Source organism: Vanessa atalanta, chromosome Z, assembly GCF_905147765.1.
Source record: "Vanessa atalanta chromosome Z, ilVanAtal1.2, whole genome shotgun sequence".
NCBI classification, from domain to species: domain Eukaryota; kingdom Metazoa; phylum Arthropoda; class Insecta; order Lepidoptera; family Nymphalidae; genus Vanessa; species Vanessa atalanta.
Genome location: NC_061902.1, coordinates 4,295,153 through 4,320,739, shown reverse-complemented (window position 1 = coordinate 4,320,739; position 25,587 = coordinate 4,295,153). Strand labels below are relative to the sequence as shown.

The following is a 25,587-nucleotide window of genomic DNA, read 5'->3' as shown; positions in this document are numbered from 1 at the left end:
AAAAAAATTCTATCATCGTATTATCTCTTTGAACAATAATTTATTTTATAGTACATTGTCATTGTCACATGATCCATTTCGATGGCCTTTGATTAATGTTAAAATTTAACAAAATATTTTGCGATTAATTTATCTTTAACATTTATCACGTGCTGTATATAATATGTTTATTACTTACATTGATAACTGAAAGAAATATATCTATACTATTATACAAAGCGGTAGAGTTTGTTAGTTCGAACATTTCAATCATTTTATTGAGAAAGGTATAATAGTAGACACCCACCTATAGACAAAAGGTTATACTAGTAGCTAGTACTACATCTTAACCCTATAACTTACGGAGGCTGATCGAAGTGACGTTTAACTTGAGTGAAACTGCTAACAGCTCCAATCCAAATCCAATATATTTTATCCAAGTATAACAATACAACTTTTTGAATTATTAATGTTTCAACTCTAACTACATTTCTGAAAGCTGCTTCCAGCGAGAAGAAACGGCAAGAAACTCGCATAGTTGCTCCTCTAAATCCACATTTAAAATGAGGTTGGTATACTCAATTACCGTTCATGTACAACTTTTCGTTGGAAATCAAGCATCTCCATCTAAAATAATATAAAACGAATATACCTAATATAATTTATATTTGTCAAATAATTGTCCCCTTTTGAAGAGAGTTAAGGTTAAGTTAAGCTTGGGGGTTGCTTTTGGATAATATTCTGCCATTATGCACACTGGGGATTTTTCTCTTCACCGCCGAGCACGAAATGAACTACAAAAACAAATTGAGCAATGAAAACTCAGCTTTGCTCAGCCGGGGCTTAAACCCACACTCTTCGGTTGAGATTCACGTGGTCCAACCAGTGGACCTTCTCGATTAAATATGCACTAATTATTTTAGATTAAAATTAAAAATAGCTAGTGAACAAATAATGACCACCGGAGGAGACAAGAATTCTTGCAAAATATCCCAGTTCTTCTCTGAAACTGAACGAAGGGAGGCAATAAGCCGAGATGTTATATCTTGTAAAAATGTTTCCAATTATTACTAAAAATTTCAAATATTTCAACTACAAAAGGCATAAAGATATCATAAAATAGATATTTCCAGAAGAATAATATAACTATTTGGAATTTTCTAATTTTCTGAAATTTGACAGAGATGACTCATTTAAACGTTATTTTAACGGATACAAATTAATCACGACGACATTATATAATATTGACATTTTGTGTGATATTCAGAGATTTTTTTAAACGAAGATTGGCATGTATTGACTTATACAAATAGGTATTTTTAGTAGGCAAAAGGTAGTTTTATTAAAAAAACAGATTTCATCCAATACAGTCATCACGTTTTATTTCATGCAGTTGCACCCCTAATCCCTCTCTCATAATCCTACTGGATGGTTATCAGGCACGACCGGAGAGGATTCAGGCGTAACGTGATTTCAGGCTCGTCTGTTAACACTGCCAGCTTTCAAACTTCAGGCTGTGACGGGTACCTATTTCAAATAATTACCTTGTAAGTTTTTATTGGGCCGATGCATGGTTTGAACACAAGACCTTATATATGCTTTGAAGCGACCACTTATATATTATATTAATTGCATAAAAGATTTTGATGCTAGTTTCATAAATGATTCATTGTAATTTTTATTTGTGTAGTAGAAAAAATATGCGTCTACCATTTGAAGGCGAATCATGTGGAATTTTTCAATCATAATTTTAACAAGAGACGGTACTTGTATATAATATAACTTATAACTATGTACAATTAGAGGGTACATGAAACGATATTTCCCCGTGGATTGAAGTTAAAGGTCACAGGTATAAGGTCCAGCACTCAAACATATTAAAAAAACACAATATCAACATTTAACTAACGTCTTCAAAAAAGTCAATAAATATTTCAATTTCATTGTTTCATATTTTTGTAAATATTTTTAACAATAAAATATATCAATCACATTTTAAAACAACGTCAAGTAATCACATATTGATTGACGCTGTATTTCTCAGATTCGCTCTTGACCTTGCAACGATTGTTTACCGTCGAGATTGAAGTGACCCAAAGACCTCCCCAATCAAATGACCCACAATTTACTGATATATGGAACATTCGATTATATACTTTATTCAATTAATATAAGCATTATTATCAAATGCAAATATGTCAAGCTACGGTTTAGTTTGACAAATGTTATGCGATGGAACATACTGGAGGTACAATCGTCATTCCAGGAACATCGATTCGAACACAAGAGCGTCTTCTTTCAATTCCAAGTATTATAATAGTGTATGTATTGTCATTATCGTACATGTTCACTGGCAAATATATATATATTTTTATGTTCATATTATTTAACTACCGACTCAGACGTCTTAAATGTGAATGAATCGTTTACCCCCCAGATGTTTTTGTAAATAAAGATTTTATTTATCCACAACATTGCAATACGACCAAAGGATATTCGCTGTTATTGGAAAAGTCTTGCGTCCAATCTTTTTTCTTTGCGTTGAGTTTTGATAATGCTGAGCTTCCATACCTGTTTAAGTTTTGCAAGAGATTACATAAATTACACAGCCCGACGTCAGAAAAAAATAAATAAACAACATCAATTATGTTATAAAACTACAACCTATAATTGAATATATATATATTTATATCCCAATTTAGTGTCAGATTAACTAGACCTATTAACGGAGCTAGGACAGTTGTTTTAGAGGCGGCAAATTGAAAACCGAATCGTTTTCTTTTTTAATTACTTTTGTAACAACTCGCGAACCAACATCAAACAAATATTTTTGACATAGAATATGCCTGTGAAAGGGCTTTCAGATTTGTGACAAAAATTAGTCTGCTGAGTTTTTTTTTTTTTGGTAAAACTCGCTTTTATTTCATCGAACAGATAGATGAAATATTATATGTAGGGACATTTATTTCCGTAACAATTCTTAGAAAATGATATATACAGATATTTTTAGCATGAATGTAAATTGTGTGAATGACATAACAAAATGCATATAAAGGTTTGGATACTAAAACAAAACCTTACCATAGTTATAACCGATGATAGCGAATATTCATCAACGTGAGCTCGTATCAAATATAAAGGCTTAGGAGCCGAGCGTGCCACCATTGCATGACACAGCTTCAAAATACAACACAGTAAAAGGTGTTGTACAATTTTCAGATGTTGACCTCCTGAACTGATGATCAGAATTCTTATGAAAATGAAGGAAATCGATGATGCAGACACCCAGTAGCATTTAGAACGTATAAAGAATATACATATATGTAATATATTGTAAATTAGCGGCTCTTTCTGTATCAGCCTACGTTCCTAATTCCATGATGCATTGTTCTGCTAAAGTCCAATTATAGATTATTTGTTTACGGAAATTTAAATCTGCTTGCGCAGAGTCAAATTGGATCAAATGGGCGTGTATGCAACAGGAGCCATGATCAAATCACTAGAGAGCGTGATTTTCAACCTTTGAACAAAGATTACGCCCTATAACAATGCCGTACCCTGGATTTGTCTATGGATTTATTTATTTAGGATGATTTTGACCATTAACCCCATGACCAACATGATCAAATCTTTTAGTTTTTCATATAATATAGGTAGGCGATTGGTAAATAGGTCAGTCACCTGGTCTCCAATGACCAAAAACATTGGTACTGCAAGAAATATTTATCATTGCTCATTTCACCAATGCGCCACCGACCTTAAAAACGAAGATATAATGCGTCTATTGTACCTGTAAAGTTACACTGGCTAAGCTTCAAACAGGAATACAACAATACTAAGCAGTTATGTTTGCCGGTAGAATATGTGATGAGTGCGTGGTGCCTACCCAGGCGGACTTACACAAAGTCCTACCACTATACTATACTAGGGTATACTATATATAGTATACTTTTAATTATGAAAGGCTAGCTTACCATACCATTATGCTTGCCAGCTCCTAGCAATGGAAATGTTATTTTTTTTTTTTTAATGAATGAATGTACAATTTTAATTGGGCTATAAATCTTGTTACCTTTCGTTGTCTGTAGATCGTTATTCTGGTGTTACTTTTATTATTTAAAGGCCCAATGGTTAGGTAGGTAGAACACTAAAATAGATCTCATACACGGTGATGAGAAGAAAACATTGCAAGGAAACTTATGTTACATGAGAATTTATGTATATACAAGTCTGCATTTGAGTAGCCTTGTAGAATAAGCAAAAAATCATCTTTATAGGATAGATATACATGGCGTAGCAGTGTGATATTTAAAGGATCATATTAAGAATGATTTTTAATAACAAGTACATAATATATTATTTTTGAAGAACGACGCAACTATATTTATATTTAGTGATAATAGAACATAGGAAAACACATACCATGATCATCACAAATTCAATCCCAATAATTAGAACAGTATCAGTTTGGTTGATACAATGATGACATATACTCAAAAATATGGTAAAAATTGAACTTTACAATCTAGGCGTACCTAAGACTTGTTTGCATAAATATGGCGCTTTTCTCCTGTTACAATAATGCAACGGGCACAACTACCCAGAGAATGTAGACAGACCGCTCTCGAATATAATGTAAGATGATTTAGACCTGAGACTGCAATTTCCTTCTCGTTAACATTAGACGTTATATATTTTTCCTTTATTTAGTATTCCTTCTTTCTTGGTATAATATCCAATTTCAGCCAGGACCTTAGCTGTCGTCATTTATAAATAATAAGATTATAAAAAAATCATTTGCCTATCGTAACGTCAACGTGTGAATTAATAAAATATAAAGAAAAGTATGATTCGTAAAAAATCTACAGAAATACAATGATGAATATATTTACTATGCCCTGTACAAGTTAGCGTGATCTTTTTGACAGACGAGCTAGTGATGTGAAACAGAAAATAATTAGTAGTCCATAAAATGACGTTTTAAAATACTTGACTAACTGTTTCGAGATGGTGTGGGTGTATTAATGTGTGAAATTCTTTATTGCACCATACATATAAAACATTGGGTAGATAAGCGACGGTGTATCAATATTCAAGTACCTATTTAATATTACAGGGTTATTTTTGGATCTCCCGACAAATTTAAATATGTGGTTCAGACTATGACAGTAAACAACTTTCCCAAAGAAACATGGGTCGAAAAGTGAAAAAAAAAATCCATACGAAAACTTTTTTTTTCTAAAAAGAGTTATACCACCTAAAGAAACCTCAACCAAAAGGTAACAATAACTTAAGAATGATCTTTAATAATGATTTTTTGTAATCGATATTTGTAACAGTTACTGCCTGTTATTCGTGTCCCATGTTCAAGCGTCTATTATTTTCAGTGTTCCTATTTAAATTTTACCTTAAAGCAATAGAAAGTCTTAAAAATTTCGGATAACGCTTGAATCTTTAGAGAATTTTGTGTTATATATAATTTTTTTATTTTTTTAACAATTTTTGAAATTATTAAATTAAGAAAATAATATATTCGTCTATAAAAAAAATAATAATATAAAAAATTTACATCTGTCAAAAAGATAAAACTAACTTGTACCTACAGGGCTATAAATATGGTCATTTTTGCCTTCGGAAATAATGATGGTTACTATGGGAGATAATAAATCTGACAAATAGGTCTAACGAAAATGGCGCTAATGAAGTCAAGCTTTAAAACATTTTATCTTTTACTGTAATTCGACACTTGAAATTTGTAAGATATGCGAAATTGCAACATGTTATTAGGGCCACTTAGTAAGGTCTTGGTCTCACGGACTAAATTGGGGAGTTAGGTCGGATCTAATATTAAAAAGATTAGAGAACCCTGGACTTCAAAGATTAAATTTAATTCGATACAGCAAGAGGTGATGTTAACAGTGCTAGAATTATTCTCTGAACCGTATTGTCAACGCGTGCATTCATATATAAATAAATGTTTGTTCATTCTAATAAATAAAGATCTTCTTGTAAAACTCATATCCGTCTAATATAATTTTTTCTACTTCGTATATCTTAATGTCTTTAAACAACATACACATGGATTAATTAAATAAAATAGAGACTAGACTCTAGAGACTCTCTTGACATTTAAAATATATCAACATAAGAAGAGAAAACATATGATAGAAATTCAACAGACTAAATACTTCTTATAATTATAATGTAATGATCCTAATTTATTTCAGAGTACTCATCTTACAGTGGATAGATTTTTAAATAACGAAAATGAGGTTAGCCGTATATTTATTACTTGCCATTAATAAATCTTGCGATATATTTACATATACGTAAAATTAGGGTTAAAGATCACTCTTTGTGTGAATGTGGCCTAGACGAAAGTTCCTTATCCTATATACTGTGTTCTTGCCCCAAACTGCTCCATCCCGTATACAACGTTCTCCCTCCTAAAGTTCCTCGCCCTATTAATTTTGAAGTTTGTGTTCAGTCAAATTTGTAAACTTTTAACATTGAGCGTTATAAAATTAGCTTGTAAATATTTTTGTGATTGATCTTACATGTTGTCCTATAATAATTTATGTTTATCCAATTATTTCTTATTGTGTTGTTTTAGGTTAGGGATTAACAAAGACTACTACTATTATGCTTTCAAAATTAAATTAGGTCTGTAATCTCGACCGTACCGTTCAACCTCCATCGCACGTGACATTGGTGAAATAATCTGTGCCCTCACGGAACAAATAAAAGACAAATAAAAAAAAAATTGAAAAAAAATCACCTTGTTTACTAGGTTGTTTTGAGATATGTCAAATAAAGTCCAGTCTGACGTTGGTTTTAGAAGTTTCTAGACGAAGTGTCTTTAATCAAACAGATGTAAAAATACTTTGTGTGCTAGATGGTGTTGGAAAACAGTGTGATTAAATGTGACACGTTTGTATGCACCAACCCGCATTGGAACAGAGGAGGCGTTTGTCGAGCAGTAGGTTATTTACAGGCCGTTACTCTTTTGACTTGTTTTCTCACGTTGGCCTAGTTAATAAAACACAATCAATGTTAGACATTTATTTAATATTTTTATTTCGTTCCCGCTTCAGTTTACAGAATCCATCTCGTATACAAACATATTTTTAATATATCATCTTTATCAAAACACACATATTTTACTTAAAATCACTAAAGTTAAATTACATAAATAATTTGCTCAGAATAAAACTAAGAAGATTCAGTTTTATAAACCTGGAGGCTTATTGTCGATCACAATCACGTTCACTTTGAACATTTTTATTACGAGAAAGCAGTAACGGTTGAACTTCGTAGGTACTTCATTATAAAGCAATCCATCGGCTTGAACTATCAAACCGAACGAAAGCGATTGTGAACGACAAGTAGCAAGCAATACTACAAGGTACGTTCGCTCGGTAGCGACAATTTACATAAACCACAGATATTTTTAAATATTTAATTTTAAACATCAAGATAAAAGTGAATTACTAGGAATTGTATTCGATTTAATATCCCTTCTTCCATTTTCGTAAACACGACAATAATACCCATACGAATCCAATGTTCTCTATAAAACTAGACAGCCGATCCAGGGATCAATTCTATAATCTATTTATAAATCTATGAATTAAAATTAGTGTTATATGGAGTATGTAAAAAGGTGCACGATATACTTCTACAGAATCGTTTCTCAACCTTTGGACGTCACGAACCTAATCGCATAATCATTGATTTTGTAATAACTTTTATTATTGTATTTATATGATAATAATTAATTTCGAAATAGTAAAATTCAATAAAAGAATGTTTCATAACCCATTGGTTGTTAAAAAGTTTCCGACGCCTGCTAGATAACTAAGACCCCGCTTCAGACGCGACCCCCAGTTTAAGAAACGATGAACTATAGAATAGAAATATAAATTACGCATGTGGTACAATTATCTGAAATTGTAGAAAATGTTTTTAAATTCGATTAAAATGTAAAAGCTATACTTTGAATGAACCCTACTTGGCTAAACTTTTAGTTCCAAACACATACTGATTGGCGGTAAAATGACAGATCCGTGAAATACTTAGATACTGAACAACTACACAAGTTTTTTTTTAACCGTGACATAAACACGAACTTAACATTTTACAGCCAACATTTCAATTCTATGATATAACCGGTAAAATATATCGATTAAATTCAACTACCACTAAGAAAAAAAAACAAAAAGCACATGTACTAAAGAAATTCACATATGCTTTCACAAATAATTATTTATATAATATTAATTACTATTAGTTAATTTCCCGCATTATATTCTGTAAACTGGATCCCGTTTACAATTTACGAACTAAAAGGAACATTTGAGATTACATATAAGTTTATAATAATAAATAAATTAACCTACAAAATTCAAGAGTACATTTTACGATTAAGCGAAACCAAAGACAAGCTACAATTTTTTTTTTATATGAAAATATATCATTAATATATCGAATTCAAAGATTTGTAAGTACATGCCGCAGAATTAAAAAAAAAAATTAAATTACGATGATATCATCGATAACAATATAGGAGGCATGTAAAAGAAATTGTCTCGTTCTTAAATAGTATTTATATGTATATAAATAGTCCAAATATTCACCATTCGACATATTTGTTATTTCTAATTATTATAAACTTTAGTAATGTTACATCTAGAAAATTAACATAAGTTTAAATTTATCATTTCTTGTTCAATACATCGTTAGTAAACAAATGTTTTGACCAAACAGAATAATGATAAAATAACAGCGTATGTTTAATAAAAAAAAAAGTGCAAATTAAACGGCCAAATCAATATTGATGTTCGAGTCCTATCGAACGCCTTAATACTATCACTTACTAAGCAAAGCAAGGCACACAATAGGTAATCATTCAATTTACATCTTATTCATGCATTACATTCATGAAATTGTCCTCAAGAACTTTTATAATACGCATTGAAACGATTAATTCCTACGCGGCCAAATTAAAAAAATAACATATTATGTTCCAGAATATTCGGTAACATTCCCGTTAAACAACTTCCTCGAAGTATTTATTCGACCTTGGGATTAAACGAGGTTTTTATTTAGAACATCTGCTGGAAAGAAACGGGCACGAGGTTTGGTTATAAATTTTTTTTATAGTACACGCAAAATCGACTTCCGATCATTTAAATACGCGTCGACCTTCACGATTCCAATCTGATGATGACGTTAACGGGATATTTTCCGGCCCACCGACATATGTAAAGATATTTTTGTTCTGGTCCAATCTTATCTTTGGCCTTACCGAGTTTGATAATTGCAATTAACAACAATCTATGTCAATAATAAAATTAAACAAATTCTCATTATGTTTCAGATTCCACTCCACAATTTTCTTAGAAATAAAATTATTAAGTTATTGACACAATTTTTGGTGCGCAATTGATATCACTTGATTACAGAAGACAGATTACATAATAATTCATTACAGTAAAATATTTTTTTTTATTAAAACTTCGGGTTTTACCCGCTTCAAATAATTTGTTAGACCATTAAAATTAAAAAATATACAATTTTATTCAGTAGTGGTCATAATAATCACTCGAAACGTAATTTTTTTTTCTATTTTCATCGCTTTATTGGTTTCAATTCATATTAGTAAATCATAAACATACAATATATTTTGAAATTCGTACAAAAACGCAGTTAATTCAATGTGATATTAGTACCGTTCATAAACATAATTATTATATTTTGCAATGTCGATTAGACAAGTCAGTAGTTTATTAGTAAAATAATTCTACTTAGTTATTAGCATTTTAGCACAAAACCGACACCAATTTCATAAATGTAAAACACGATACCGAATACAATATTTTATTTACATATCAACATTCTATACATATAACATAACACAAAACGGATACACTAGAAATGGTATTAAGCTTATTAATTTTAATTCATAATAATTGAGAGGCGAGTCGAACTCATTTATTGCTCTAAAAAAAAATTTTTTTTTGCTTTACCTAGAAAATTATTGCGCATGTCATAACAATGTCAGAACATGATGTCAATGCGTTAAATTAATAAGACACGCGGGTATTTTCAATTTAGGTTTTAATTTATTTTTAGCAAATACCATTTCAATAAAATTCAAACTTTTCTGAATTATATTTGGATACAAATCATACAAATAAAAATCAACTAAATAATACTTCATCTTAGTATATTTCCTCAATTATTTTCGGTGGATAAAGTAATAAAAAATACAAACATTATATTTAGTTGTTTTCGACTCAAAACTATCGTTACAGGTTAATATTTTTGTAATGAATATATCAAGCGAATCAGCTCAACTAATTTTAAAAAGTAAACATTATAACGATACAAGATTAATTATAGACTTTTATTACTTTAAAACACTAACAATGCAATTTGCAGTAATGAAATGTGGATGTCTTACCACAAAGGCGCGCAGTGAAGGCTTGATCACTAATTATTCTATGGGATTACGGACAAACACAAAATTTTCAATACTCCATGTATCTAAAACTATTCACGTGTACGTAACAAATACACGTATATTTGCTTACATACGAACCCAATTTTAATACCCATATACACTCTTCGCACAGTCCTGTTTGCACAGTAACGAAGAAAACTCACGAAAAGAATAAATGTTGTCTGCGAATAACAAGTACGCTTGATTTGTTGAAATTTATTGAAATAAAGAATATAAAAACATTGCTATACAAGTTTCCCAGAGGTCGTGCTTATGAAATTGTGGGATAATTATTGCTCGCGCTTAACTGCGCAAACTGGTTTGCACAAATTTAGATAAAGGAGAGTGTAACAATGTAGGCATTGTATAACTAAGACATGATCATGTAAGTTATTCGCTACAAAGATGGGTTTTAACATGGAGATTTCCTGATCGTCGATTATAATTCTTATTATACGAACTTGGTTGTAAAATATGTCGAAATTTTTTAAAAACAAATATAACGTCAATTTAATTCTTACATGCTTAAATATATAAAAAAAAAATAATTTGGTACGCAACAAATTCTTACTCAAAATGTTCATGTTTCATATACTACTAAAAATAAGGAAATAAAAAAGTCTATTATAATTTTATGTATTAAAATAAAATACTCAATACTTATTAGCCGTTATTCGAACGAAGATGGAAAAAATCTCAAACGATTTTTAGAGTATAATATTTTGAAATTCGGTTTTGATATCTTTTTACCCTGGTATTGATTATGGCAATGACGTATAATTTGTAAACATTGCCAGTACAATAAAATCGAATAACGGTAAAACGGTATTTAACTAAATTCACAAATGTCGGGTATTTTGTACATCACATCATAAATCAATAAAAAAAAAATATGACAGAGATACTTTTTTTAAGAGTATTTTTTAATATATCTCGGGCGTGACTTTTCCTCTTGTGTCATTATTAATTCATGCGGAGATATATAATTTTAATATACGGCTTTATTTTTAGTCCTTTTTAATTTAAATTGTTTGTTTAATAAATTATGACCGCAGCTTGTTTTTTAATACACTTCAGTCAATACAGAACTGACTGTTTCGGTAACACATGAACGGCTATAGAAAAGTTCCCTGATACGCGGCTTATTAAAGTAATATTATATAGGAGGGCACTAATACACATAACTACATCACTGAAGAAGTTAGTCTAAATCGGAGAAGTTAAATTAAATATTTATTTTAATTTTTTATTCATATGGACATATTCCGGCAAGGGAAGACGATAGCCACGCAATAGCAAAAGGAGTTTTAAATGGCACAATTTTTTAGTGTTAAAGACGGTAATAAATAGTTTCAATTACCGCTATTTATCGAGGAGTATTCCACGTGTTTCGGAAAGACTATGATTCACACGTCAAAATCACGACGCCTTCGCCGTAGTATTCCCTAAACATGACCAGCATTCAACGAAAAATTACGTAATTGAAACCGTAATATTCGATAATAATAAATTAAATCAGTAACATCGTCTTTAATATATCAATTTTTATTTATCTTTATAAGCAAATATTAAGCCAAATTTAGTATGTGTGCATTATTTTCGTGTTAAAAACTATAAACACAATCAAATGCAAAAAAGTCTCTTTTTTTATTTATTTAGTTAAACGACAAAAGGCTTTCAGATAAATCGATTCTAAAAATGTCAATATTTACTCGAGTCCAGTCGAGTAAATCGAGTCAAATTTTGATGTCAAAATTTATTTATATTTTTATTATTAAATTTAAATTAAAACTATAAAAAAAAAATTATGAGAGATAAGTTTTGATATAATATTTTTGATTTACAAATGAGAAAATTCAGTTAAAACAAATGTCTAAATATTGTAAAGCGAAATGCAAAATTATTCGGAATGTAAGCAAGATTGGCAAAAAGTGTGACGAAATATTTTCTAATGGATATATGATTATTCAAAATTATATTTTCGATAAATGTATGAAATATTGTATTGGAAGGCACAGTTTCGTGGAAGGTTTGCTGAAAATCTATATCATAAGACCTTAAACACACATACGATGTTGCTCGGTAGCTATAATTAACATTACGCCTATTCATTGGATTTTATTTCATAAACTAATAAATTTATAAGGATTAAGACTGTATGACTACTTTAAAATTCCATATCGACGATAACGCATAATATAAATCAAAATCAATCATATTTTATTTTAGCAATAAAAGTTGTCACTGTCATATATTATGGAAACTCATTTTTTTTGTCATAAAACTCTTCGCTAAAGGCATTATTAAGATGACCAAGGAGTTTTCTCTGATATATAATCATAATTTTTTTTTAAGAAATATAGCAGACACAGGCGTAGTATTATTATATTTCGTTTTTTAAAGTGGAATATAGTTTTAATCGTGTTTAAAAAAAACGCGTACTGGCGGGCAGAGAATTTTGATAATAAAGCATGACCGATACGAATTTACTAAATGTCAGATCTACTCCTGACATTTGAGTTGAGTTTCTTTAAATTTTTCCTTATAAACGAACCCAAATCAGCGTCCAAATACGACACTAATACTATAAAAAAATCGCCACAAAACTTATTTGAATACAGATTAAACATAAACCTAAAGATTTCAAACTTAAAACCCCTCAAAATCATTTTAAATACAGAGAGGTAAAGCTTGATATGCTCGTTAATTTTTTTTTATCAATAATATAAAATAATATTTAAAACTAAAGATCTTTGGTCCGGCGCGTAACGGCCAGCGATATATGGCGCCGAATGCAAATAAAAAAAATAATAATAATACAATGAACTTTAGGTATCTAAACTCGCTAGCACCATTTAGAAAGAAATACAAGTACATAGCAACTAGAATGAGATTACAAGTCGTTTTTAACCTAAATCTACGAGGGAAATCTGCGCGAAACCTATTAATGTTTTGTCGTCAAATTCTTCGTTCGGTCCAGTCGAATTCTGAAAACGAAATGAATATTTTGTTTTATAGACCCTCGACATAATGTATATAATGCTTGAAAATGTAACAAAACAAATATACGAACCAAGTGGAATGTCACAGTTTTCGCCGGCTGCGGCTGCTTCTGCATTTGTAAAAGCTTGGCGAGGTTGGTAGAAATTGGTGCGGAGTCGAGAGGATCCACTAGACCCGCGCCAACCAGTTCCGCAGCTATACCCTCAGCCGTGTCCTTCCCGTTGATAAACTCGAATCGTATGTCGTTCAACTCTTTTCTAGCGTTCCTGGAATATTTTTTCTTATTGAGTCATCTAGTCAGTGGTTGTAAATATTTATCGAGCGCGGCTGGTATTAATGAAACCGCTTAGTGAAAGTTACTTCTATCGTTCGGTAACCTACTCTGACGGATAAGTTAGTCTTATATATATAGCGTAAGCCGATTTTTGTCCCAGTGATTATGGGACGATAGTGGCACATAAAAAATTAGTTATGGTCAGTATGGTCTCATTTTTAAGAGCTCCAGCCGCAGATGCAGAAAATTAAAGAGGATTCTTGATTTAAATGTATACATATAATATAATTCATATTTAATTATTTTAAATAATGTGTAATCAATGGTGAAGATGTTTTAACATCACGAGTGTTTATGTACATGTTTATTTCGAAATAAGTTAGTATTATTTTTTCGTTGACGTTACAGGTTTAATATAAAAAAAATGACAAAAAAACAAAATTAAGAAAATGCACCTCGAAATGCGTCAAAACAGGTATGTTGGAAACTCAGTTCGGATTCAGGCCAGGTCGCGTGTACATAACCCCCTTGAAAATCCTGAAGATATTTTCCACAAACACAGTAGCTAAAGGTAAAATGTTGTTTCGGGTCTCTCTAGACGTGGCGAGAGCCTTTCGTTTCACTTTTCGTAACACACTCCGGTACCGATAAGAAAGCAGCAAACTGACGCCACATCATTCGCTCATTGAGCAAAGAGGACAAATTGGTAGACAAATAAGTTCGTCAAGACGAAAATGTTTCTCCCGGGAATAGATATACTCTGTTACGCGAATGGAACCTTCATCATGCGAATGGTAGATCTTCGATTGCTCGCAGAAGAATAAAGGGACCAAGTAAAGATTTCCGACTATATAATACAAATTGAATACGCATATTTCAGTTCAGTAAAGACAGGCATACCCCACATACTACATACCCATCATTTGACTCTCGCTAAATCACAACCTTGTTATCTGAGACCTTAAAAAATCATTTTAATTGTTACCCATTAAATTTAAGTTTAGTTTAACGTTCAAGACGTCGCGGCATACGAAAGTGAAGCATCGTATATGAAGCCTCTTGGTGATCATACATTATAGTCGGATTTGAAATTAGATATGCTGTTTATTCAAATTTATCTCATACCGTTTCAAATTACAAAAATACCTTCGGGCTTTCTAAGAAAATATATTTGATCATGTACGTAGATTATAAATAGTTTTATTTAATCATTATTGTGGAATGAACTAATTTAATTTTCAAAATAGAAAAAAAATAGCGTGTAAATTGTGAATAATATCAATATTTTGCACACATTTAAAGCTATTTTTGTAGGTAACCGACTCGACCGTTCTTTTTAGAATTACGCATAATCAATAGAAATAAGTATAGTATCTAGAATTTCCAATCTTAGGTACTCATGTTTTTAACATAGCATTTTATTTACATTTATTTATTAGAAACCTTTGATTGGTTACAATAATAAATAATATAATAAATAAATATTGGACAACATCACATACATTACTCTGATCTCAATGTAAGTAGCTAAAGCACTTGTGTTATGGAAATCAGAAATAACGACGGTACCACAAACACCCAGACCCAAGACAACGTAGAAAACTAATGAACTTTTTCTACATCGGCTAAGCCGGGAATCGCACCTGGGACCTCGGAGTGGCGTACCCATGAAAACCGGTGTACACACTACTCGAACACGGAGGTCGTCAATAATAATAATAACCAATAGGTATAAACATAAAAATAAATTTAACTTATTGAATTGAACTAAAAAAGTACAAATCTATCACGTAAGCGCCGGCATCTTTTTTAACTAAATATTGATTGTTCTGAATAAAGATATTTTTTTGGAATTCTAGAAGGAACTTAATCCGCGTAAGGTTATAGGAACCGTATTTTTTTTTATTTATGATTTTGTGCCAAATATTTGAGTCCAGTAATTTATCTCCACGCGTCAAGGGATAGTAAACGATAATGAATAACTTTATCATAGTAGGTGACACGTTGTGTTTTCCTAAACCAAAAAACTTGAAAAAAAAATATGCATCCTTTTTAGTGTTCAGAGGTAATTTGTGTCGAAGATTCCAGACTTTTAGAACAGTATTCAAGTTTGCTTCTGACAAAGGAGTTAAAAATACTTTCAATGAAGGAGTATAATGTGTGTTCAATGTGAGTTTTAAACTGTAATTAAGAATCCACAATGACTCCTAAATCCTAAACAGTCTTCACCTTACTTATACCAGATATTCTGTAATCACTATTCAAAACATTAACTTTTCCAATAAATTGAACATGATGGCTTTCACCTACATTCGATTCAATTTCGCATGCTTTGCAGTTTGCACCCACATCCTGTTATTAATGTCTGCATTGAATTAGGAAAGCCTTAAGTTATAAATTTTATAATTATTTTTATTGATCTTTATTAATTATTTTTAAATCTTTAATCTGAGAAAACTTTTACATGTTTTGACATTTTGGACTATATTGTTATAAAAATATATTAAAAAAAATTAGCACCCGACTAGTACTCCTGCGCAATTAAATGATGGTTTTATACAAAAATAAGAGGCGCACCTCTTCAGTAATATAAAGTGGTTAACGCTAGCAAAATACCTTCGAAAAGTCAAATACAACTTAAAATATTTCACTTATTAAGAATATCTGCTTAGATTTAGTAGATCTTCCGGGAATTAAACCTGGCTGGTAACTATATATATTAGATTTTCGCTTCAAAGGGCTTAAACAAAACTTAAATTTCAATTTTTTATAATCAATTATTTAAATAGATTAATGTCATACATTATGTAAATTTTAGTTCTTCTTAGTTCTATCATTCCGAGTATACGGCTTTTAATGACTTTATGTAACTTATGACGTGACTAGATTCAATTACAAAACGACATTTGTCTCATCATTTTAGTACAATAATGATCTCAATACATTATTAAAAACACCAATATATAAGGGCCGTTCAACGACGTCTAAGAAAGCTGAATAAGATTTTTTTATAATATTATTAGTTTTAGTAAATTGTTGTTTTTCTTAATAATAAAAAAAATCGAGACGTTCTATCTCCTTATTGTAAAAATAGTCAGCTTCAACCATATATAAAGGCGCTAAAAGAAGCAAAATCACTACGTAGACGCCAATAATGTGCCAATTAATGCGCCAACAACTATAAAATATAAATGTCATGACCCTTTTGAGTATGCACATACACTGGCTCAGTAATCTTTAAAACCAGAACATAGCTATACAATTTATTTGTATGAACCGTTGGAATAATAACTGACGCACTTGTCCAGATAGGTATCATCAACTGGTTATGCTACCAATAAATATATGACATAAACACTTTTTCAGTTTATCTAAATTTCATTAATATTATAAAATGCTAATGTTTTTTTTCCTTAACACACTATATATAATGAAACTTCATATATTTTTGTTACATTAAAATGCTTAAAATTTACCTTAGCCTCAGCACTAGGTTGACCACATTGGGTTCAGTCTGAGCAGGAGGCGAAGCTACTGGTCGAGGCGCAGTTTCTTTAGGAACAGTAGATTCCTAAAAATAAAAAAGAACACATGGAGAATACATAAACAAATTGAAATCGATTGTAAGCGATTTTGTTATTATTATTAGTCCCATATTTTTTATACATAGATACTCACATTTATATTTATCAATGATATTAGAATTTAACTAAATAAAAGTTTATAAGAAATGTTTTAAACTAATTATATGTCTTATAGCAAACTGAACTCACGTCATCATTGTCACTGCCGCTGGAGTCAGCTCGTTGCAATTCGTTCATCGGGCGCTTGTCTGGGGCTTCCTCGTCTGAGCCCGGTGTTTCACCTTCGTCCTCTTCTTCACTCCATACCCATTCGCCAGTAACAGTGCGGTGAAGACGACCCGAAGCGCCGGGCTGGCGTTTACTAGCCTGGAATTATTTTGTCCCATGTTAAAAAATAAATAATAAAAAAGGCTATAGATTGAAACCCGGTGGTTATTGTCTGTCTGTCTGATCTTTATTTTTATAATAACAATGTTAAAAAACATATTGTATATGCATCTGTAAGTATTAGGAATACTTTATTAAGAACTCCGTAAAAATCCTTACTCGAGCTTTAGGTTTCTAATTAAATCAAATGGCTCTGATTTGTAGAATGAAAACAATTTCAAATATCTGTAGCATCAAAATAAAATGTCGTCGTGAGATATTATAATACTTTGAAATGAACGATAATCGATCAGTATTAATATAAGTTAGCTGTATAACTTTACTACCGGTACATGCTGCAAAGCTTCCTATTAGCATCGAGTCTAGGTCTATTACAAATCCAGTTACATTATTGTTTAATGCCAGCTTTTACTTACATAAGTCAAACGCTACACTTTTTTTTGACATTACTGTAAATTATTTGTTGTAAACATTAGAACTGAAAAAATTTAAATCATCATAATTTGCTTGTTTAATAACTAAAGTAGTAAAAAGTAACAACTTATCATTTATGGGTAGTAATAATCAAATAGGACCATATTGATCTTTGCAGTCCACCTATACCTAGCTATCTTAAAGAATTTTCTTCACTAATGGAAACCATTATCACCATAGTATTTTCGCTTTTATGAAAGTCTTTTGTTAAATTAGAGATTATGCTTATTCCTCCATTAGATATATGCATTAAAACATCAGTTGTCGAGTTAGGCCGCGTAAAATCAATTTGCATACTATGAAATATTTTAATTTTTTCACAGTAAAGTCCAATAACATTCTAATTTAGAATAATTAGTAATTCAGTCGATATTAGTACAAATTTTGTCTTGCCATATAGTATTAGTCAAACAATTTATTACCGTCCTAAATTTCTTATATCAATAAGAATTTTGACTGCATAATTCTGCGGATACATTACCTTATGAACACGCGTTTCCATGCTAGGCCCAATAGCAACCAGTGTTTGAGTAAGATATTTTTTGTCTTTAGCTTTCTTGAAGAATGGATGTTTCAACAGCTCAGTCGCAGTTGGCCTCTTTGATGGGTCCTTCTGCAGGCAATCTATAATCATCTTCCTGAATGTCTTGCCATACACTTTATATTGTTCCTTTTCATCTGCCCCTGAAAATAAGCCATTCATGTAAAACACCTTTTTTGAGAATTATAAAAAATTTTGTTTATTCAAAGTTCATTGTCAATTAATAATTATTATAAGTTTTAACCATTTATAACACAAAGCAATTATATTGATAAAATTGTATTAAATTTTACAATAAAAAAAAACATAATTAATAACATACCTGTGTCTAAATTCGGTGGGTCATTTTGCAGAGTTAACATTAAAACTTTCATTGGTGGGTATTTATGATATGGTGCGGTGCCAGTTGCCATTTCTATAGCAGTTATACCAAATGACCAAATGTCCGCCTTGAAATCATAGCCATGGTCCTACAAAAAAAATAGAAAGAAAAATATGATTTCACGGGATATATTTTTTTGTACAATTGTACTATAGAATACTATAAATGTCTATTTTATACATATATTTTCTTTTTGTAGGCGATTTCCTAGCATTTCGCCCACTGCTACTTGGACGATTGAGTCAATAACGAGGAAGTACGAGGTGGACGGTTATCTCCTCCTCGATTGTTCTTCATAGCGACTCAGTCTCCTAAGACACAATACGGATTCTTGCCGTAGTTTGACTCTAAATGCTAGACATAATTGTCACGCAAGTAGCTGTCAACAATAGCTTGCAGATAAGGGAGTACATGGTGTTGTCGAAACGCTTCCTTAATCGTATTCCAGATACAAGCCACCCCGAGCACAAACTGCTGAGACAGAGACCGATCGATGTATGGCCAAACGGCTCTGTCGGCCAAACTGGCTCTCAGCCAAGTAGGGGCCTACACGCAACAAATGCCAGACGACAAGTGACTCTCACTCAAAAAGCTTACAAGCCTCGTTCTAACATATAGACGGAGGAGACACACGGAGATATTCTACAGTACTACCATCTTTCAAAAGCACTAAATTTCATCCTTGCGTGCAAATCGAAAAGTATTCATGCCCCAGGGACGTCGATGTTTATATTTTAGTGTAGGCTTAAGCCTACACTGTTATATCACCGAAAACCAGTGCGGTTTCGAATACGCAAGAAACCATGAGCTCGATCTATCTTCAACTCAACGAGTCAATCCGATGGAGGCCCGAGTGTAATTCCTGTATATATCACCAGGAAGAGCACATCGATCCTATAAATCCCATTTAAGGGGTTGATTTAAAATTCGCTATGGAAGCCCAAACAGATCCCTAATGTCCCTCATGGAGTTCGTAACGAGAACGAATAAGGGTAACAGAGACTTCTACTCGGGGCGCCAAATGCATGGTATAATATATGTAAGAGTATCTTTATACCACGGAAATCGAAAACGATATAACGGTGGTCAGATCATCGGTGTGACAACCTCCACCACGACATCCCACAGCTTTAAAATGGCAGCTAGAAATTCATGGGTGATATGTCCATATCCACATGGACATGCCGACATTAACCCTTTCCACCAGTGAATACAATTAATTCATTTCAATAGTTTTCATTGTTTATATTGTGGACTTACAGAAGGAATATTTTAACTCAATGATATGATGATGTTATTTTTTGAAAGCAGAGTAAAATCAACCACAAACATGTGAAGCCGCAAAAACCAACTATTGTATAAATAAATGTCCCAATAAAATAGTTTTATAGATTAACCTATTAGATAGATTAGCAAAGAAACCTTTGGCTTTGTCCGATATATTTATCAATAAATGGCTTTGACACAAATTACTTTGCAAGTTTATCGTAATATATGCATATTTATACTGTCTTAGATATTTGCAATCATGTTGATGCAATTTTTAGTGTTATTTGGATTTTTTGTTGTAAACTTATGTATATCGTCACATGAGATATAACATCTTAGTTTCCAAGGTTGGCAGTTCATTGGCAATGAAAATGCCAATGTCTAGGACAGTGGTGGACATTTACCATCACATAGTAAATGCCGGTCAGCCTACCTTTATATATACATATATTTATATACAATTTTAAAAATTAAACTATTTACCTGTTCCATGACCTCAGGTGCCATCCAGCATGGTGTGCCTACGAAGGTGTGCCTGACTTTCTGCCTAGATAAATCCCTGCCCGTTGCCAACCAAGCTGAGACACCAAAGTCAGCAATCTGCACTGTTCCATCTTCACCTAACAAAATGTTGCCAGCTTTGATGTCCCTGTAATAATACAAATATAATTACTTATTATTGTATCAGTAGATAAATGTCAATAAAATTGTTCAATGTTGTATATTATGGTCTTTGAAACATTGTTACATGCCCAGTTCAAGTCTATATCAGACATATTTTACTAAAAATGTCATATCATGGCAGACGAGCCTGTACATTTTATTATAATCTGTGCTTTTGTGTCTCTTAGGCCGTTGAATTTTAATCGTTCGTGCAAAATTAAACAATAATTAATATAAGAAATGATTCTAATTCCTGTAAATGATCATAACAGACTTATATGTCAATTTTCATTCGAAATTATTTCGGCAGCACCAAAATTCCTAAAACACATTCTATATGATAGATACAAATAATATATCACAGGATCTGCAATTGGTATATTACTTATTTACCATGTATAAACAATAGCTACTTGAGATAAAACATTCTCTATATCACTGACTAATTGATAAAACACTCAGAACGAAAGAGACAGATATATATTGTTAAAGATAACAGCAAATAAATTAAGTCAATTAAGATTTAGGCAGCTTACAATTATAACACGACCAAATCAAATAGACACTCTTATGAAATATGGCCTCCTTGCACACTTTATATCGCTCTCGTTTTGCTTTCGTTCGCAAAGACATTTCGCTAGGACTTTCGTAAATCGCTATAATTATAGTATCATGTTGAAAATGTGCTTTTGTTTTAGGTATTGAATAATGGATTTAAATGGACCAGCTTTTATAATACAATCAAGAGTGAAGTTTAAAAGCAAATAAATGCTTTCAAAATAAATATAACCTTTCATAAACAATCGCATTAAATCATAATCATTATTGCATCAGATAAATTCGCGACGTAATCAACTTAGCATATGAGTGTGTGATAGATTTACTACTGACTTTCTACCGCCAAACAGAAATACTTTGTTATATTGATTTCAACTTTGATTTAACAATTTAATTACAAGAGACGTAACATCTTACATTGACGTTAAACGAAGTTATTTATATTGTTTGCAGTGATCATTTTACATCATTAAGGTCACTTTGCTTATCAGTCCACTATATGATTCAAAAAATCCTAGTAATTTTATTATAGCACTAACAAAAAATTCGCAAACATGCTGCCTAAAATAGAACTTAATATTATATGTAATTGAGCTTAGTGGGTACAGTATGTTGATTAGACCATAGGTTGCACTTTCAATTTCCATACCGAGTCGAGATCTTTTACAACCAGGGTAACATTGTAAAAATGGTTACAATCAAAGCACCAGTGGTTTCTAGGAACCAAAGTATTCATAAATATGGAATAGACAATGAAAACACACCTAATTGTCATACATTTTAAGTATGCTTCACACAAAAAGAGATTTATATCCTTATATTGCAATACTTCTGTCAGCAGAAATTACAAAAATAAGTACAATAGTCTCTTTGAGGCAAAACACCTCCCAACAATCAATTTCACAACTAAAAATTCTATTATAAATATTCCACATTCAAAAATAATATTACTTTGTGTATGATTAACTTAACGTGTTTTACTTTAATTAATCATTATCACCCAAATGATGATGATGTTCTCTTGACCGACTTTCGATTAGTGAGTAGCGCACAGAGCAGATATTCCAAAGCATGTGCAAAGACATTTACACTGCTTTTTTCTCATAATTTGGTGGATATAAAATTCAATCCAATACGGGTTGTATTATGAATGTCCACAGTTACTCTAAAACCGATTTACGTGCTTTTCTAGGTAAAGGTGAGTGGACACTCGTCTTATATACTCCGGGTTGCTACTGAGATTATTTTCACGGAAAAACAGCAGGTCTAGAATTTGATCCAAGGACCCCGAGTTCTATCTTATAAGCTAGCCACCATGACGTCAGCAACAATGGGCATTCGCTTTTTGCAAAATCAGTATTAATTTTTTTTTAATTGCAATACAATTTTAAGCTCTTAACTTAAAGCTATATTTTATGATATAAGAAATCGATAGAAGCGCCAAATATTATTGTTATTCGCAAAACGATATACAAATGTAGATATTATATATGGTATTGTTTACATAAGAATGAAATCAAATTTCGCTTTCAGCATGTATGACGCAGCGCAACTCGAAGCAATCTGATCGCTAAAAATGTAAGTTGACAATGCACATTACAATTTACACTGAAACCATTGCCGTTTTATAATTTATGATAGGATATATAAAAAGACCATCTAATAATATTCACTTAGGCATTGCAAGACACATTTGATTTAATATTGAGTTCATTTAATTAAAAAAATAATAATTATCATAATGTTCCATTTGCTATTGGCCAGATGTCTTAAAATTATAGTTAGTAACCACAACAACTAGTTCATTGTTAGAAAACACTAAATATTCCATAAAATTTTCGCTTTGCATTACAATATAAAATAATAATATTCACCAGGCTAAAGTTTACATGTGAGGTCGCTCTTAGAGATAAGAGTGTTTTGTGTATGTAGGATATCCTTCCTCTTTAAAGCTGATTTTTATAGAATACATATTCTATTTTATGTTATGTTATGTATTTATGTACACAAAATAGGACGAATACTTTTGGATGTATGTTACAAAGTATGGTTAAATACTAAAAGTGATTAGGTTAGTGAATTATACCTGTGTATTTGTCCATTGCTGTGGAAATATTCCAATCCTTTCAAAACTTCTTTCAATACAGTGGCAATAGTAGACTCATCAAAGACACCATGCTTGCAATTGGATACTCGCATTTTATGCTTTATGACATCAAGGAGACTTCCACCTGAAAAGCATAATTTTATCCAATCAAGTATTATATAATTATTAGAAGCTATATTTGGACCCTCCATTCAAATAAGTCTACTCTACTATATTCTATCCTGAAATTAATTTTATTTATATATGTTACAGAAATCAATTCAATATCTCTAAACAAAATAATGTTGTATGTCATTAAAAAATTGCCAAACATTTTAAATAAAATCAGAAAGTATTTATTTCAAAATGTAGGTATAAATAATAAAATATGCATTAAAGTATAAAAATTAAACCATTTTAAAAATAGTAATTATTTTTTCATTATATAGATAGGCAGTCGCAAATGAGCCAATGGTAAGTGGTCACTATCACCCATACACATTGGCATTAAATGAAATATTAACCATTCCCTACATTGCCAATATGCCGCCAACCTTGGGGAGTTACATGAGTTCATTCGATCTTTAAATCAGAACACTATACTAAGTATTGCTGCAGTGATAGAATATCAGTATGTAATTAATTTCAAATTTAATATTCTTTATATTACCTTCTAACAGCTTCAGGACCAGCCACAGCTCGTCATTGACCACAAAACTGGTATAATATGTGACCACATTGAGATGGTTGCAGCTGGACATCGCCTGAAAAATTATTATAACATATCAACTATCTATAAACCTGTTTTGAGTCCATAAGCTGAGTCAATTACTGTAGACTTTAAATTTGGCAAGATAAACCTCACTATAATTTTATAAATGACATTTTTTCTAAAAAAAAATCATCAAAAATCTAGAAGTGTAAAAGTGTAAAGAATAAATATTTTTATATAACTGTCTTTAAAAAACATATTTAAGAAATATTCATATTCATTTTTTGGTTTCTCAATCCAGTGTTTATGTTTAATTAAGTTTTCTAATTTGTAAATGAAAATATTAAAAAAAAAAAATTATGTGTATTCTTCACCTATAATATTAGTTTAATTGAAAAGGAATGCACATTATGGCAAGATTGTTTGTTAACACACAGATGAAAACAAAAATCTAGGTATGCAATTAAATTTGATCCAACCAGGTATTCAATTTCAAGCTCAATGCGCAATATTATATTGTTGTTTATTTGAAAAAAATAATTATAATTAAATACCTATCATTGGAATACATAGTGGAACATAAAAATAAATCAACGAATCAAGATATCCCAGTAAAGCATGAATCTTAAGCAATGAATATGGGTTCAAACCCAGACAAGCTGCCCACTTTGTGTTCATGGACTTAATCTGTATCTATACTTCAACTCTTGCGCAGCTGTGAAGGAAAACTTGCAAGTGTAAATCAGAAAATTTTGCCATATTTATTTCCAGCAATATACAACATGAAATAAACCTTCCTCCTCAAGGTGTAATGAAGACAACAGTGGGCCACTTACTGGCCGTTTTGATGTTTATAGTAAATGTTTAAATGATCAGTCTAGAAAATATTAAATTTCAAATGTAACATTTACTTGAATCTCCTTGAGGAGCTCATCCATGGATGTATTCCATTTTTCTAAGTTAATCCTTTTAATAGCACATTTTTCATTCCTCGGCTTGCAATAGGCTGAATATACAACTGCTGTTGCACCAACACCTATTTATAAAAAAATATTATATTATAAAGGGAAACATTTGGCTTTATATAAATATTTGTTATGGCAATATTTGTTTGTATAATATAAATTACTATTATTTATTAGGTTATTATACTTCAGATCTTTACCACTAC

The 25,587-nt window shown here is 31.2% G+C and overlaps 1 protein-coding gene across 4 annotated transcripts in view; it reads right to left on the bottom strand.

Annotated features, from left to right (window-relative positions):
* Window positions 1-7,030: 7,030 nt before the first annotated feature.
* The window catches only part of LOC125075765 (serine/threonine-protein kinase OSR1-like), a 28,530-nt gene continuing 9,973 nt past the window's right edge, over window positions 7,031-25,587 (bottom strand). For all 4 annotated transcript variants that reach the window (XM_047687493.1, XM_047687492.1, XM_047687494.1 and 1 more), the window contains 10 exons: window positions 25,328-25,452; window positions 24,375-24,468; window positions 23,705-23,849; window positions 20,881-21,046; window positions 19,069-19,216; window positions 18,687-18,889; window positions 17,534-17,710; window positions 17,237-17,331; window positions 13,557-13,752; window positions 7,031-13,470 (listed from right to left, as the gene is read on the bottom strand). In XM_047687493.1, coding sequence (XP_047543449.1) covers window positions 13,390-13,470; window positions 13,557-13,752; window positions 17,237-17,331; window positions 17,534-17,710; window positions 18,687-18,889; window positions 19,069-19,216; window positions 20,881-21,046; window positions 23,705-23,849; window positions 24,375-24,468; window positions 25,328-25,452 — 1,430 coding nt within the window. In that variant the 3' untranslated portion in view covers window positions 7,031-13,389. The remainder of the gene's footprint in view (window positions 13,471-13,556; window positions 13,753-17,236; window positions 17,332-17,533; window positions 17,711-18,686; window positions 18,890-19,068; window positions 19,217-20,880; window positions 21,047-23,704; window positions 23,850-24,374; window positions 24,469-25,327; window positions 25,453-25,587) is intronic.